The sequence below is a fragment of the Pleurodeles waltl genome, chromosome 6 (genome assembly GCF_031143425.1).
Source record: "Pleurodeles waltl isolate 20211129_DDA chromosome 6, aPleWal1.hap1.20221129, whole genome shotgun sequence".
Lineage (NCBI taxonomy): Eukaryota > Metazoa > Chordata > Amphibia > Caudata > Salamandridae > Pleurodeles > Pleurodeles waltl.
Genome location: NC_090445.1, coordinates 1,017,201,886 through 1,017,219,777, shown reverse-complemented (window position 1 = coordinate 1,017,219,777; position 17,892 = coordinate 1,017,201,886). Strand labels below are relative to the sequence as shown.

Below are 17,892 nucleotides of genomic sequence, written 5' to 3'. Positions count from 1 at the left end.
GTGGGGTAGGGAACGCAATAGGGGTGCCCCCTGCAGCCTTTGCTTTTTGCCCTAGCCATGGAGCATCTGGTTGCCCCTGTGAGATTGAGGAAAAGCTTTCAGGGGCTGCACATCAGCAGGCATTGGCATAAGATAATCAGGGAGAGCTGACCAGAGCCAAGACCATGCTGGAGCAGTTTGGCTCCCTTTCGGGGCTCGGATAGAACTGGCAGAAAACTCAACTATTGCGGACTGCTTTGGACAACCACTCTCCGGATGGGGTGGATCCCTTGCAGAGGGAACCAGGTGCCTGTGCTACTTGAGAATTAAGATCTACCACGACTGGGCTGATATACTGGAAGGGAAAGTGGGATTAGCAGTTAAGTCCCTCAAATCAAGCATGGAATTCTGGAAAACGTTGCCGCTGTCTGTGATGGGCAGAATAGTTTTACTGAAAATGCCAGCCCTGCCTCTCCTCCAGAACTTCTTTGCGATGCTCCCCGTCTGTATTCCTAGAACAACATTCAGTGAACTTGACTCACTGCTTACTGCTTTTATCGGGGGGTCGGCCCACAGAAATGTAGCCCCTCCAAATTGCAGAGCTCGACATTGGACAAGGGCGTGGTGATGCCCGTCTTTGAGGCATATTACCTCGCAGCCTAGCTCCAATGGTTTATGCAGTGGCTGGTGGGCAGATGGAGTGCGGACAGAGCGCTAAGTGCCCAAACTCACAGACTTTGTATGAGTGCTGCTGAGAATGAGACACACCTCAGCTGCAGACTCTAAAAAGTTCCAAGTGGTCTCAAAGTGTTGGATCTGCTGCCTATGAAAAATACATACCAGGACCCATACACCCCAGATTTGCCTCTTACTATGCTGACAGAGCTCCTACATGGTGAAACTGGAGTGGTCTAGAGATATGGGTGGCCGCAGGGGTGACCACCATTGGAGATCTCTACAGAACTACAGACCTGCTCCCATTTGAAGACTTATGCACAGAATTTGGTCTCCCGCATGGTCATTTCCTACTTCACAGGGAAGTCAAAGCAGCACTCCGGAAACACTGGCACTACTGAAACACACACTCACAAGAGCTGTCATTATATGGTTTTCTCCACCAGCCCTTTTCAGGCCATTATGTGCCTGTACACAGCCATAGGGGAGGACCTCCACCATCCACTGGAGCAGCTGAGGGGCAGCTGGGAGGAGGATCTGGGGGTCTTGATCTCTGAGAACGACTGGGATACCAAACTGGGTGGAATTCCAACAGTATCAAGGAATGCACGTTTCAAATTAATTAATTTTTATATTGTACACTGTGCATACTTGGCTCCAGAACGCATCAATAGGTTCAGGTGGTCAATGCTGCCTGCCCAAGATGTGGGGAGGTGGGGTCAGGTCTTCTCCACATGTTTTGGTCTTGTCTGACATTACATACATATTGGGGAGACATTACAGGGACGCTGATAACAATCATGAAAAAAAGAGACCCCCTGCTCTCTGGGCCATTTTTTCCTGGGTTGGGTCCCCCACACATCCAAAACTAAGGCTACTAGCAGATTCCAAGACATTTATTTTAGCTGGGTGGGAGATCAAGAGGAATTGGAAATCCACCAGGGGACCCCAGATTCTTATGTGGTGTAGACAGCTAGAGAAGTGGGTGGAGTGCAAAGGGAAAGTGTTGTTGAGAGAAGCTAGACGAAGGATTAGTGCCCTGGACATGGCCCACGCCTGGGAGGCTTTAGTGGATGGCCTCAGAGATCGGGACACTGACTTAATAGCAACGTTGCAAGAGGACACCCCCGAACAGGCTGCCACATGAGCCCCTCTATCGCTCTCCCTGTCTACCTGAATTCCCCACCCGCCCTATCATCACAGAGGAGGACGCATACCTGATGAGTCTTCACTCAGAGGCACTTGAGCAAAATCTTTTGCTATCAGCATGAGGATACTGCAGCTACAACTCTTGGAGGTAGGTAAAGGGGACTGATCTTGTGGTTGTAACATTTATTTTCTACATGACTGTCTTGCAAAGTGTTGTAACAATTGAATGACTATGATTTACCCAGATGCACAGTATGTATGGAGTATGATTTGAAAAGCCCATAAAATTAGTTTAAAAAACATAATTTACAGACCCTTGGCACAGGTAGTGCCACTTTACTAAGGATTTAAACGTAAATTAAACAATTGCCTATCTAGCATGTTTTAATTTAAAGAGAGAACATAAGCGCTTTAGCAGTGGCACAGAGTCCTGAGTCCAACATAAACGAAGTCAGCAAAAACAAGAGGTCTGAAGACAGAACGTTAGGGGGAAAATCACACCAAAGGAGAAAGGTCTAACAGACATAGATAGGATGCCCCCAGTAATGCCCACATTATGTCAAGGATGGGCCATTATTAAGGTAGCCATATCCACAATGTTGCCTTAAATGCTCACAATATGACATTGATAGTCCACTATTATGGAAGGGGTAGTCAAAGTATCGCCAAAATATGCTGATAAAATATGTCTTGGGCAACCCAATATTATGGTAGGATGGTAGGGATGGCAAGAATGCAGGAAGTACGTCATGGGTGGGCTTCCAGTTTGTCAGAAATAACCAGAATGCTTCTGAGAATCCCCACAATATGGCATGGATCCACTATTATGGTATGGGTACTAGGAATGTTGTCAGGAATACTCACCATAGGTCTCAATAGCCAACTCTTTTACAGGAACAACTAGAATGCTGCCACGAATGTCCCCAGTAACAGCTGTGTGGACCACAACAAGACCTGAACCCTCCACTTGCTCCTCGCTCCAACCTACAGCCATACATTTACACATTATCGCTCTCTCTCTCTCTCTCTCTTGCTCTCAGTCTCTCTCTCTCATACACACACACTTACTTACAGGCACGCACATAAACACACAAGAAGACACTTACCAGCTACCAGAACCACATCAGGCCAGGGTCAGAACTGTATCAGTCCTCCATTAGCTCCTTGCTCCCACTTGCAGTCACAAACACACATACAAAGACATCACACGCACACACATGAACACTCACCCATCCAAGAAGACTCTTGGGCATACTCACAAGGACCACACAAGTTTACTCGCTCACACACATACATATGTACACATATCCTCACATGAATGAGTCATAAGTATCTCTGAATCTCAGCCTTGTTCTCCTTGCCTCACTTACCTCTAGGGCAGCCGCAGTGATCCTGGCCCCCGACAGCTCACAGTTATGACTTCTGGCTCCGATGTCTTTCAGGTTTAGATATCTGTGGCAGCAGGTGGGGGAAGAAGCCATGCGATGCAGTGTATCAGAAAACCTCAGAAGACAGAAAGCTGCTGTCTGCAGTTCTCCGCCTCTTGAGCCCTGAGGTGACCTATAGCTGACAGGAAGTGGGCCAGGGCTGCTGGAACAGGCAGGTGTTGATAGGTCAGGAGCATTGAGGACAGGTAAGAAGCAGTAAGGACAGTGATGTAGGTAGACATCAATGGTTACTTCATGTTCTGTGTCCCTCTCAGGTCAAATCTCCTGGTCTTACTGGTCGATTTTCCGAAGGGTCAATCAATGAGAGGGAGCTAGGGATCTAAAGGTTGGACTCAACTCGTGTCAGGAACTCACTCCAACCAACTGCACATTCTCTGCCCTGGAAAACCTGTTGGTTGTGGCAGCATCTATCTGATACCAAAACATGCAGATAGACTGAGCATTCACTGTCAATGTGAAACTAAAGGCAGCCACCATTGCATTACTCCTGCTCCACTTCTATTGCCAGGCTGTGCAGGAAACTAGTCTATCAATGTACCATACTCGCTCATATTTTGTTGGTGGGGCACCTCTCCAAATTATGGGCCAACCACCTCCGATGCTTATTTACATTCAAGCACGATTTTAAGCCAGTCAAAGGCAGACTGGAACAAGTTAGAACCATGAACAGCTGACTAACCATACAAACATAATTCTAACCCACATACGCAAACGCATTTCTCTCATCCATTTCCACCCTTTATCAGCAAATTTAGACCTAAGATAATGGTAATATCTTGAGAGTGGAGAAAATGGTTTGAAAGCTCCTCCTTGTTTTCCGAGATCCTTGTTCAATATCAATTAAGTGGTGGGGGAACTAACCAAGACAATAACTGTTGCTACAGCTCATTTTGAAATCAAAGTGTAAATGGTTGCCTCAAAGTGGTGGAAAAGGACATACAGAGCTGTTCAAAGCTACCGGCATCCTGAAAACCATAAAACTATGTGTCTGTCTCTTCCACTTCATCATCCAACACACTGCCACCTTCTGTGGACATAGAGCCAGACAGACAAGATATCCTCACTTCGATGGTCATCACCCACAACATAGAAACTCTTCCCATGTAGGATCAAAACAAAACGGTGTCGCATATTACTCAAGTAGGCTAGGACTTCTCCTCTCATAGTATGTGCTACGTAAATTCTGCATACAGTATAATACAATCCCTGGCCTGGCATCCCTGCAGACAGTCAACTTGGAGTTGATGCATCATCCAGCAACCAGAATGTCACCCTCTGAGTTTACTTTATTTCTGCTCAGTGAAGGGGGGCGATCCTCTCCACCATATATCCAGAATCTCACAGCATCCATGGCCTCCCACTGAGCACAAGACTGCACTGCTGGGAGGAAGAGAATAAAATGGCTAATTGTACGTATGGAACTTAAGGTGGCACTGTATACAGTTGCAAGTTGCTTTATCTGTTTCTACCATTTGTATGCCTAATGTTGTTCTCACTAATATTTTTAAATGTCAGTTGGTTATAGAACTGAAGGTTAATATTACTAGTGTGCCAATACCAGGTTGCTTGTTCATTTGCTACTCAGTTGCTCAACCTATTCCATTACAAACACTTGCCAGTTCCATTGTCTATGGTTCTCCAGCCAAGAATTGGGGTCTTTGGTTGGCAGTCAGGTTACCCCCTGTCCAAGCAAGGACCCTCACTCTAGTCAGGGTAAAGGAGAATCACCCTCAGTTAGCCCTCGCTCAGCCCCTTGGTAGCTTGGCACGAGCAGACAGGCTTAACTTCAGAAGCAATGTTTAAAGTATTTGTACCAACACACCCAGTAACTCAGTGAAAACACTACAAAATGACACAACACAGGTTTAGAAAAACAGGGACTATTTATCTAAAAAAAACAAAATAAAACCAAAACGACAAAAATCCAACATACATAAGTCAAGATATGAATTTTCAAAAGAATAGGAGTCTTAGGCCCTCATTATGACATTGGCGGTAAATCCCACTTACCGCCACGCTGACTGCCACCAACATACCGCTGCCGTGGCGGATCACCGCTACCCATATTATGACACACACATAGCAATCCGTCACTATACAGCCACTCACACAAGTCCGCCAGCCCAAAGGTCGGTGATAAACTGGCGGTATCCAAACCCACACCGTTATGCCAACAGAACTACGCCCACAACATTATGACCCATGAATCACCATGGCAGACATTCAATGGCGGTAAACCACTGGCAGTACATAGTGCTGCGCTCAAAATACACACACACTAACAAAACAACACCACACTGGACAATTCAAACTACACACACCTGACACCCATTCACACACCACACCCACACCACTATAAAACACACACTCACACTATCCATAACCCTTTACGACTACAAACAAGTGCCACAAGAGAGATAGCAATACCACAGACAAGACCACAGCCACACACCACCATCACCTATACACCATCCATGCACCTTACATCACACACCCCAACACATCACCCTACACACCCTCACCCACATAACTCACACTACACACATGGCACCACAACGACACCCCAGGTTCTCAAAGGAGGAGCTAAGGGTCATGGTGGTGGAAATCATGCAGGTAGAGCCACAGCTATTCGGATCACAGGTGCAGCAGACATCCATTGCTAGGAAGATGGAGCCATGGCAGAGAATTGTGGACAGGGTCAACGCCGTGGGACAGCACCCCAGAACAAGGGATGACATCAGGAAGAGGTGGAACAACCTACGGGGGAAGGTGCGTTCCGTGGAAGCAAGACACCAAATAGCTGTACAGAGGACTGGCGGTGGACTCTCACCTCCTCCCCCACAACTAACAACATGGGAGGAGCAAGTCTCGGCAATCATGCATCCTGAGGGCTGACAGGAGTAGGAGGAGGACTGGACTCTGGCAAGTCAAATCTCTATTACTATCACCCCCTACCTGCATGACTTTACAGACCCCCAACCGTACCCTCACTCCCATCACTCCACCACCTCCCACACACCCCACCATCACTACCCACCCATCCCAATACCAAGCCCTGCATGCAACACCAATGCATGGACACCCATGACAGACCTGAATGGACACCCATCACTAAAAGCATGCACACTAAAGGGAAACAGCTAGCCCACCAAATAACAACTCACACAAGGCAAAGCTGCCAGGGCAATAACAACCATAGAGGGCAACACACCCATGCACAAGAAGAACACATGCAGAAACAATAACACTGCATTTACATCCCCATAGGTCCCCCAGCCAACGTGACCGGAGAGGAGGTGCCAGCAACATTCAGACCCCCACTGAAGAGGCCCACAATGATGACAGCAGCTCTGGATACCTGGATCTTGATGACCAACCTGGCCCATCAGGGATCTCCGGACAGTTGGTTACCCAGGCATAGTCCCATACCACCACAGATTCTGCCCCCTCAGGAAACACCAGCACAGTACCCACCCAGCGGGCCCATACCTAAGTCCCCAGGACACATCAATCAGCAGTGTGTTCACCACTACAGGGACCCCAGGGCACCCCACAAACACAGGACGATCAGGGACCTAGGGTCAGTGGGCACACGGTTCAGGGGACAGAGGCACAGGACAACAGGGAAGCTGGTAGGACTGCTGTGCGACAGGGGGAGGACAGGCCCAGGGAACCGACTCTCCAGGAGGCACTCACTGTGATCCTGGAAGCATACCACCATTCCCAGGAGATGATGTGCCAGATACTGGACAAAATGCAGGCGAATCAGCGGCTGCAGGTCCGGGGCAGTACCTGGGGATCAGGGAGGACTTGAAGAACATCAACACCACCCTGGTCACCATTGCAGGGGTGCTGGCAGACATGGCCAACACTAAGAAGGAGGCAGTGGCACACCAATGGACCTCTACCACTAGCCAAACCGATGAACAGCCCTCCACCTCCGCTGCCGCTAGTGGACAGGAGGCCCCACCACAGGAACAACAGGCCACCAACACCCCTCCCCCTGCAGAAGGAGAACCACCCCGCAAACGTTCGCTGCAATCCAGGCAGAAGCCAGAGACTATTGCCAAGGAAATAAGACTATCCTGAATGTCACCCTTGTGTCCCACCCTGTCAACCTGTCCACCTTGAACTGCCATTGCTCCCCTTCCTATGCCCCCTGGACAATGAACCCTTGCTACAAATAGACTTGTACTATGCCCTAGACTTTCCTCCACCATCACCCCCAGCCTTTGCACATCCCCCTCTACTTATTAGCACTTAAATAAACACCCTTTGACAAAATACAAGTATGGAGTATGACAAATGATGTAGCTATGTATTTGTTTAACAAGGTATAAACACTGCAATACAACTGTACAGTAATGTATACATAGGAATGACCTGTAGTTGGCTGCAGTCAATACACCAGGAGCGATAGTGGGGCACAAATACCTGCAAATAGAGATGCCTAAGGGTACAGTGAGTGGCCATAGAAGTGGGAAAATCAGCCTGCCAGTGACAATGTCAAAAACAAAACTGTCAATGAAAAGTGAAGTTACACTGTGTGTCATTGGAAGTATTGATGAATTATTGCACTTCTGTTGTCCTCATCCTCATTCTCTGTCTCATCATCCTCACTGTCCACAGGGTCCAATGCTGCCACACGCCCATCTCCAGCCTCATCCTCCTGCAGAAAAGGCACCTGGCAACGTAAGGCAAGGTTGTGCAATGATGATCTGGCAGACCTTCTTGGGTTAGTACAGGGAACCACCTGTGAGATGGAGGCAACAAAACCTAGCCTTCAGGAGGCTGAATGTCCTCTCTATAATTCTTCTTGTTTGCCCATGTGCCTCATTGTGACGTTCCTCTGCCCTTGTCCTGGGATTCCTCACAGGGGTCAGTAGCCATGAGAGGTTGGGGTAACCAGAGTCACCTGCAAATATCGAGGGACAACTGTTAGACACACACCAACCCTTAGGGCCCACACCATACCCATACACCAACATCCACTGGGTGGGAACCAGGGCTCACCTATTAGCCATTCCCGGTGCCTCTGGAGTTGAGCCATCACATATGGGATGCTGCTATTCCTCAGGATAAAGGTATCATGCACAGACCCAGGATACTTCGCATTGATATGGGAGATGTACTGGTCCCCAGGCACACTATCTGCACATTCATTGAGTGAAAGCTCTTTTTGATTTCTGAACACCTTTTCATTTCTCCGGGGGGGGGACAAATGCAATATGTGTACCATCAATTGCCCCAATATTGTTGGGAATATGTCCCATTGCATAGAAATCAGCTTTCAATGTGGCCAAATCCTCCACCTGGGGGAAAACGATATAGCTGCGCATGTGTTTAATCAGGGCAGACAACACTCTGGTCTGCACTATTGAGAACATTGGCTGAGACATTCCTGCTGCCAAGCCCACTCTCACTTGCAAGGAGCCAGTTGCCAGGAAATGGAGCACAGATAGGACTTGCACAAGAGGGGGGATCCCAGTGGGGTGACGGATAGCAGATATTAGGTCAGGCTCTAATTGTGCACACAGTTCTGTGATTGTGGCCCTGTCCAGTCTATAGGTGAGGATAATGTGCCTGTCCTCCATTGTTGCCAAGTCCACCAGGGGTCTGTACACAGGGGGATGTCTCCATCTCCTATTCATCCCCAGTGGTTGCAATCTATGGGGCAAAACGGTGAGCAGCTGGTCAGTATCTCATATTTCCAAACACTACACTTCATTGCATGTTGTGATTGTAACAGTATATTGTGGGATAGGTCCAAATGGTGCTTATGTGACACAGTTAGGTGCCATGGCCTGCCCCCCCCCTGAAATGGCATCCGCCTGTCTTGTATGGAGGGACAGGTGGAAATTAGGTAATTCCGCTGATGCTGTGCGCCGTTGCGGGAGGTGGTCGAGAACCACCGTGCAACTCCTCATTGGTTATCATTGGGCCCTATGGGTTACAGTGGCCAATGGTGATGTACGCCGGCGGTGACGGTACGCACTGCCGCAGATGTGACCGCCATTTTCTATCTGTTCACTCACTTGCTACCTGAACTTCAACAGGAGAGGACCTACACTGCATGTGCTGCGATCACCTGTTCTGGAACCGACCACGGCTTTTGTCACTGGGGAATGGGCCCCTGCCTTCACCGCGGTGGAGTTGGATAGACTGGTGGATGGGGTCTTACCCCAGTACCGAATGCTGTATGGGCCTCCAGACAAACAGGTGAGTACACTGTGAGCACGATGCATGGGGCGTGAATGCATCAAGTGGTTTGTGTGAAGGCCTCATGTGGGGGGGGTTGGTGGAAGGGCCCTGAGCAGCGTGCTGCATGTATGTTTGGCCATGTCTGTGCGTAAGGGGATGTGAAGGGCTATGGTGATCCATAAGTGTAACAGGCAGGATGGTCTGACTGATACCTTTTCCTATGTGTATAGCACTGCAGGTCAGCGCCCATCTAAAGAAGGGTATATGGCGTGCCATCGCCAAGAACGTGCGGACCTTGGGAGTCTACGGCAGACGGAGCACCCACTGTCGTAAACGGTAGGAGGACCTGAGACGTGGGCACAGAAGACGGCGGAGGCCCAGCTGTGGATGGCCTCCCAACGAGGAAGGGGTGCACGTTGAACCCTGACCCCCCTGATGGCCCACATACCGGCGGTGGCCTATCCAGAGCTTGATGGGTGCTTGGGGGCATCACAGCAGCCACAAGGGGGTGAGAACAGTGCCCCAATATACTACTTGCGCGTGGTAGGGTGGTATCCGGGTGGGGGATGTGGGCCTGTGGGTGCCCCTACGTCAGGCTGGACATTGCAGGGTAGTTCCCATGTTGGGCAGGGTCTGATGTGAACTTCCTCCACCCAAGCTAGTAGGCATCCACTACTGGTCTGCGGGTCTCTGGTATGCTGCAATTGGCGTTAGGTGTCCCTATCCATGGCCTGGTGACTAGCATTGTGACTGGTAGTGCATTGCCTAGTGCGTAGGACTGTTCCCTGTGTGTGAGGGTGCTGTATATGCCAACGGTGGTGTTGTTGCCGCCATTGACCAAGTTTATCATTTGTCTCCCCCCCCCCCTTTTTGTTTTGTCACCCTGTCCTTATGTGCATTAGCATCTTCAGGCGGAGAAGCAGAGGCAAAGGCGACGGAGGGAGCTGCATCCCACAGGGCCCAGGAGGCTGAATCCACCGACGGTGAGGGCACCAGTGGGCCGGGGGGTGAGGGGAGCACCACAGCAGAGACAGGAGGGGACAGTTCTTCCAGTGATACCTCCTCTGGTGGAAGCTCCCTGGTGGTGGCAGACACCTCTATGCCCAACACAACTACAGGTACAGCCGCCACCACCGTACCAGCACCACCCTCCCAGCAGCCCCACAGTGGTTTCCCGTGCCCGCTCACCCAGAAGGGTGGGCATCTCCTTTGCCCTAGGCACCTCATGCCCTGCACCAGTTAGCCCTGCTGCCCTGAGTGAGTAGGCTATTGACTTCCTGTGATCCATCTCTGTTGGGCAGCCAACCATTGTGAATGCCATCCAGGGGCCGGCAGCCCAAATGCAACAGACCAATGCATTCCTGGAGGGCATTCACACTGGCATGGCGGCCCAACAGAGATCAATCCAGGCTCTGGCCTCCTCTCTGATGGCAGCCATTGTCCCTGTTTCTAGGCTCCCCCCTTCAACTTCCTCTACCCAATCCCATTCCCCTCAACCCCAACCTATCCCAAGCACACAGGCAGACCAGCATGCACACACGACAACACACAGGAGTGGTTCAGGCAAATACAAGCACCACACATCATCCCACAGGCACTCACACAAACACCATCCAGATGCAGACATAGCAACATCCACTGCCTCCAATGTGTCCCCCTCCTCCTCCTCGTCCACCTCCCTCCCAGTTGCATCTACACTCACACCTGCATGCACTACATCCTCATCCACTACCACCATCACCATCACGCCTATCACTACATGCCCCTCACTGGCAGTCACCAACCCGACATCCATGCACACATCCCCTGTGTCCTCTCCCACTGTGTCTGTGACCCCTCCTCCCAAAGTACACAAACGCAAGCACTCAGACACCCAACCGCCATCCACCTCACAACAGCACCCAGGCCATGCCCCTGCACCCAAAATCAGCAGACAGACACCTCCTACAACCACTTCCTCTTCCTCTACTCCCAAACCTTCACCCTCTTCCCGCCCCAATGTCCCTAAGAAGCTTTTCCTCTCCACCCTTGACCTCTTCCCTACCACTCCCCCCCCACCGTCCTTTACGTCAGGCCAGGGTGGTCAGAACCCAGGCGAGCACCTCGGCCACCCAGTCCACGGCCACAGTAGTGCTGACAGCTACTCCAGGTGGGAGAGGATACCGGGCACCAGGCAGCCACACTGAAAGGGTGCCTGCACCAGGTGCTGAAAGGAAGGCCAAGGAGGCACCCCCAGCTGCGTCAAGGAAGGGCAAAGTGGCACTCCAAGCTGCTTCAAGGAAGTGCAAGGAGGCACCCCCGCTGCATCAAAGAAGGGCAAGGAGCAATCCCAGCTGCTGACAGGAAGGGCAAGGGGCCTGCACCAGCAGGCAGGAAGGACAGGAGGCCTGGTGCTGGGTCTCATTCAGAGCCCCCACCACCAACCATGGGGGTTCAGCCGTCCGAGGCTGCAGGGGATGGGCTCGAGGCTGCCCCCACCACTGCTAGCACCGCCACCAGCACCACCACCAGCACCACTGCCAGCCGCAGCAGCCCCTGTGAGCAGCCTTCCGAGGCTGCAGGGGAAGGGCTGGAGCTTCCCCGCACCACTGCCAGCACTGCCACCAGCACCACTGCCAGCACCGCTACCAACATCGCCACCAGCACCGCCACCAGCACCACTGCCAGCAGCAGCAGCCCCAGTGGGCAGCCACCTGAGGCTGCATGGGAAGGGCTGGAGCCTCCCCCCACCACTGCCAACACCGCCACCAGCATCACTCCCAGCAGCAGCAGCCCCAGTAGGCAGCCATCCGAGGCTGCAGGGGAAGGGCTGGAGCCTCCCCTCACCACTGCCAACACCGCCACCAGCACCACTGCCACCACTGAGCAGCCGTCACTGCCGGCGGACAGCATGGAGTCCTGCATCCATGGGCTGTTGTGCGGCCTGGCCCCTGCAAATCCTGTGGGTCTGACACCCAGGTGAGAGACTGTGACCTTGCACTCCCCAAGATCTGCATCACAGGGCACAATGCCCCCTTCAGAACCAGTGGAAGAAGCCATCCACTCATCCCATCCTTCCCAGGATGAAGCACACTGGGCACAATGCCCCCTCCAGAACCAGAAGCCACCCACTTGAGAGACTGTGGCTTTGCACTCCCCAGGACCAAGCAGTGGGAAAACCACCCACTTGAGAGACTGTGGCTTTGCACTCCCAGGATCAAGCAGTGGGCAAGTCACCCACTTGAGAGACTGTTGCCTTGCAATCCCCAGGACCAAGAAGTGGGCAAGTCACCCACTTGAGAGACTGTGGCCTTGCACTCCCCAGGGCCAAGCAGTGGGCAAGTCACCCACTTGAGAGACTGTGGCCTTGCACTCCCCATGAAAGCGCACAGGGCATGTTGCCCCCTCGGTGTTGTACCATCTTACACCTGAGGTGCCCCCTTGTTCCCCGTCCCCCTGAGGTGCCTGTCTATTTCCACCTGATGCCCCTGCAGTGTGCTCTCCCTGTTGTTGCAGGAGTGAGCTGGGGCCTTGGCCTATGGTTTGTGGCCCTGTGGTTCACGGACATTGAGGACTGGGCAGTGTCCCTACATTTGTAAATATGTATATACGTTTAGATTTTTATGCACTTATTCACAGTATTTTATTGTATTACACTCACTTTCTTCAAATCATTTTGTCCTTGCATTATTCCTGAGGGGTACGGGGTAAATCTGTTATGTTGCTGAATCTGGTTGTGTGTGTGGTGTTGGAATTGGAGGGGTGTGTGTTGGGTGTGTGCGTCACTCTCTTTTTCCTCCCCCTTCCCTTGTGTGCTAGGCAGAAGTACTCCCCGTGGTCATCTTCGCCGGCGTTGGTGTTCATAATGTAGCAGAAGGTAGACGAGCATGGGGAAAACTTGCAGCTCAGGCTCCATGGCGTTGTGGTTCTTCCCTGAGTCTCCAGAGGAGAGTCCGTTGACTTCTGAGATCTGTTTCCGCAAGGCTTTTGATGTCATTGGTAGTGCCCCGGAAAAGGTGGCGGATAGGCCGGTCATAATAGAGTGGGCGGTACATTGTCTTCCGCCTGGCTGTTGGTGGTTACCGACGTGGTGCTTGTTGATTCCACCCTGGCGGTCGGTGTGTTAAAGTGGCGGCCTGTCTGAGCAGTTTCCGCTGTGGCCATGATTCCATTTTTGTTACGGCCGACCTGTTGGCGGTATTACCGCCGCTTTATCACCGACCGCCAGGGTTGTAATGAGGGCCTTAATCCTTAGAAAACAGTGAGACTGCGGCTATTTCACAAAAGTACCTGGCTAGCGTCAAAATAAAGCTGCAGGGGCGAGTGTGCGTTGAAAAAGGCCAGCGATGTGTCGATTTCTCACTTGCAAGTGAGACCGTGCGTCATTCCTCCTCCGGTCAGGTTGGCGTGCATCGTTTCTTCTCTACCGTAAGAAAGCGATGCATCGATCTGGATAGGCACCTCGGGTCTGGGCATGCTTTGCGTTGATTTTCCACACCCAGCGATGTTGCGTTGAAAATTCGGTCCATGGTATCACAAAACCACGCTGCGTGGGGTTTGCGTTGTTATCAGCCTCTGTTAGCGGGTGTTGCACGTTGTTTCTCCAGCTGCATTGCGTCGATCTTCCAGCCGCGATGCAAGTGGAGCGTCAAAGAAGGTGCATTGGAAATTTCCCCGCATTGCAGTCTGTGTGTGGATTTTCAGCTCTTGTCTACCAACTTCACCTTTCAAGGGCCAAGGAACTGGATAGGGCACAACTTGGCAGGATAGGAGTCTCAGCAGAGAGTCCCGGTGCTGGCAGGGGAAGTCTTTGATGGCCATGAGACTTCAACAACAGGAGGCAAGCTCAGATCAAGCCCTTGGAGATTCTTCTCAAGCAGGAATGTACAACAAAGTCCAGTCTGTCCCCTTTCACAGGCAGAAGCAGCAACTACAGGATAGCCCAACAAAGCACAGTCACAGGCAGGGGCAGCACCTCTCCTCAGCTCTTCAGCCCTTCTCCTTGGCTGAGGTTCCTCTTGTTTCCACAAGTGATCTAATTTTCAGGGTTTTTGGGGGCTCCTCTTATACCCCTTTCTGCCTTTGAAGTAGGCCTACTTCAAAGAGAAGTCTCTGTTATTTTCAAGACCCTGCCTTGCCCAGGGCTGGCCCCAGACACACACCAGGGGGTTGGAGACTGCATTGTGTGAGGGCAGGAACAGCCCTTTCAGGTGTAAGTGACCACCCCTCCCCTCCCTCCTAGCACATTTGGCTCATCAGGATATGCAGGCTACACCCCAGCTCCCTTTGTGTCATGGTCTAGAGAGAGGTGCAAACAGTCTAACTGACCCAGACAGGGAATCCACAGAGAGGGAGAGTCACAGAATGGTTTAAGCAAGAAAATGCCTATTTTCTAGAAGGGGCATTTTCAAACACACAATCTTAAAACTAACTTCACTAAAAGATGTATTTGTAAATTGTGAGCTCAGAGACCCTAAACTCCATATTTCCATCTGCCCCCAAAGGGAATCTGCACTTTAATCATATTTAAAGGCGGCCCCCTTGTTAACCTATGAGAGAGATAGGCCTTGCAACTGTGAAAAACAAATTTGGCAGTATTTCACTGTCGGGACACATAAAACACATTAGTATATGGCCTACCTTAAACATACACTGCACCCTGCCCATGGGGCTACCTAGGGCCTACCTTAGGGGTGCCTTACATGTAAGAAAAGGGAAGGATTAGGCCTAGCAAGTGGGTACACTTGCCAAGTCGAATTGGCAGTTTAAAACTGCAAACACAGACACTGCAGCGGCAGGTCTGAGCCATGTTTACAGGGCTACTAATGTGGGTGGCACAACCAGTGCTGCAGGCCCACTAGTAGCATTTGATTTAGAGGCCCTGGGCACCTCTAATGCACAGTACTAAGGACTTACTAGTAAATCAAATATGCCAATCATGGAAAGTCACTTACACATACATTTTCCATAGGAGCACTTGCACTTTACCACTGTATAGCAGTGGTAAAGTGCCCAGAATAACAAAAGCAGCATAAACAGAGTCCAGCACACATCAACAACCTGGGAAACAGAGGCAAAAAATTAGGGAAGACCATGAGAAGGATGCCAAGTCTAACACCTTTCAAACATTTTGATAGGAACCATGTACAATTTAACTGGAAATACAGATATTGGATCCTTTCAAAGAGACTGAACATAGGTGGCCTACCCATCACTGGGCCAACCACTCCGTGGCAAGCATAAAATTCTGGATGACTCCCAAGCTCTTGAAGGCAGCTTCAAATCCCTGCTACTGCTACACAAAGTTTGTCTTGGTACTACAGAGAGGGTTTCAAAAGGGCAAGACACTTTTAAAACTACTGAAGGAGTTTGAGGGAGGCAGACAGAAAGACAGAATGCAAGAAGAGAGAGCGATAGAGAGAAATACAGAGAGAGATACAGAGACAAAGAGAGAAAGCAATTATGTAAATTTTGACATGCTTAGTCTTTGACACCAAAACAGATAATTTATGTTGTTGTATCAACCACAAGTTGATGTCCACAGAGCACAGTAGTATGTTCTGATCAATGGTAGCAAACCCATCTGTGGAGAAGAAGACTACGATCCCTCTCAACATCTGCTGAAAACACATTTCATCACTTTGTAATCATAAAAGTAGAAAATTATAGTTCTACCATTGGATGTTTTGGCATAAGGAGACACACAGTACTTAGCCTTCTCTGTCCTATGCATACTGTATCCTAGCACGCTTGTGCCAATCCAGTAAAAGTGATGGTTCATCTCAATCTGGACTAGAACTTTTCTACCCTCCAGACCCACCCCAAACACACCCCTCATCTGCATAAATCTGAGCACCACTCACCTGTGCATATATCATAATCCTTCTTCACTTTCTCCAGTTCTGCTACCAGCTGCTGGTTCAGGGTTTGTAGGGTGCCTAGCTCAGCCAATACCTCGTCCTTCTCAGTTTGTGTCTCCTTGCCTGTTGATTCACTTCCTGTGTCACCAGAGCCAGCACTGCTCACACCTGAGTTGGGAAGCGGAGTCTCTAGATTCTTGGAGAGAAAAAGGGTAGTCTAAAGATGTTACCCTTGAAAATAACTTAGCCCTATCTCAAAATCAATAAATTAGCTTCTTAGCATTACAATATTGTTAGACGTTCTCTGTCTCCAAAAATGTGAAATGTGCAACGTCTGATGCAACCACAATTGGCTGTGTCATTCATTACATGTGCAGCAAACAAGGTATCACAAGAAATGTCTTCCATTTTAATTTCATGTAAAACAGTTATGTACAATGGAAGTGACTTTACTAATAAAGCCAGCTAGAAAATGGATGGTGCCATGTATTCTCATGGTACATCCACTTGGCTAGCCTAGAAATAGAGGTTTGAAGAAACTGTAGACTCTGCAGATTCTTTGCCAGTAATCAAGTGGCCACTTCTAGACACAGCTTCAGCTACCCGGCTGAGACAGGATGCAATGAAATTACTTGTCTAGAATTTGTGAAGTGACATGCTACCACACTGTTGTGGACTTCTTATAGTTCTACAAAATATCGTTAAGCTAGGTACATATAAGGAAGTATAGGTTTCCTAAACTTATATCTACACATATAATGCAAACACTCCCGATCTTGTGCTGAGATCTGACTGGCTGCCAACACTTCAACAAGGAAGTGTTGGCAGCCACGTTGGGTCTTGGCTTTAGCTTAGTCCCAGAAAAAAAGATGTTAAAAAAACAAAAGGGGCCAGGGTAGGGACACCCTGGCCCCCTAGCTCTGGTGCTGGGGTCCCAGAGGGACCACGCCCCCCAGAGCTAAAAACCTTTTTTTTTTTAATTTTGCCACTAACTGCTGTGGATCTATAGATCAGGCAGAAAAAAATTACAAGCATGGGCTTCTGTGCTAACAACTTCTGAAGGCCCTGGGTGGGCCAAGTCCCGGGGGTCATGCCCATTTTAAAGCTGGGGGGGCTGCCAGCCGTCCCGCTGCCCTGGAGACCGCCACCTCCCCGAGGCTTTATAATAATTTGATGCAGGGGGACAGCGTCATCCCCCTGCAACCCCAGGGACTGCCACCTCCCTGGGCTTTCATCAAACTCAGTGCGGGTAGCTTTGTGGCCCCCATGCAGCCCTGGGGATTGCCTCTACCCCAGGGCTTTAAACTAATTTGATGCAGGGGGTCGCATGGCCCCCTGCTACCCAGGGACTTCCACCTTCCCGGGGCTTTAAACTAATTTGATGTGGTGGAACCACCACCTCCCCAGGGCACTAAACACAAACAGTGCTGGGGGGGTGCAAGCCCCCCCTTAGCCGTGTGGGCATCCACCTCCCACTGTCAGAAAGTGGAATTTTCATCTGTTTCCCTGCAAGCATATATGCCTGCAGGGAAACAGATGAGATATTCCTCTCAAAAGCAGGGACCTGCTTTTTAATGCAGCTCCTAGCTTGTGGGAGCAAT

General features: G+C 50.4%; 1 protein-coding gene across 2 annotated transcripts in view; it reads right to left on the bottom strand.

Annotated features, from left to right (window-relative positions):
* Nucleotides 1–17,892, bottom strand: part of CCDC27 (coiled-coil domain containing 27) — a 259,053-nt gene that overhangs the window by 72,491 nt on the left and 168,670 nt on the right. For both annotated transcript variants that reach the window (XM_069239955.1, XM_069239956.1), the window contains exon 9: nt 16,295–16,487. In XM_069239955.1, the coding sequence (XP_069096056.1) occupies nt 16,295–16,487 (193 nt within the window). The remainder of the gene's footprint in view (nt 1–16,294; nt 16,488–17,892) is intronic.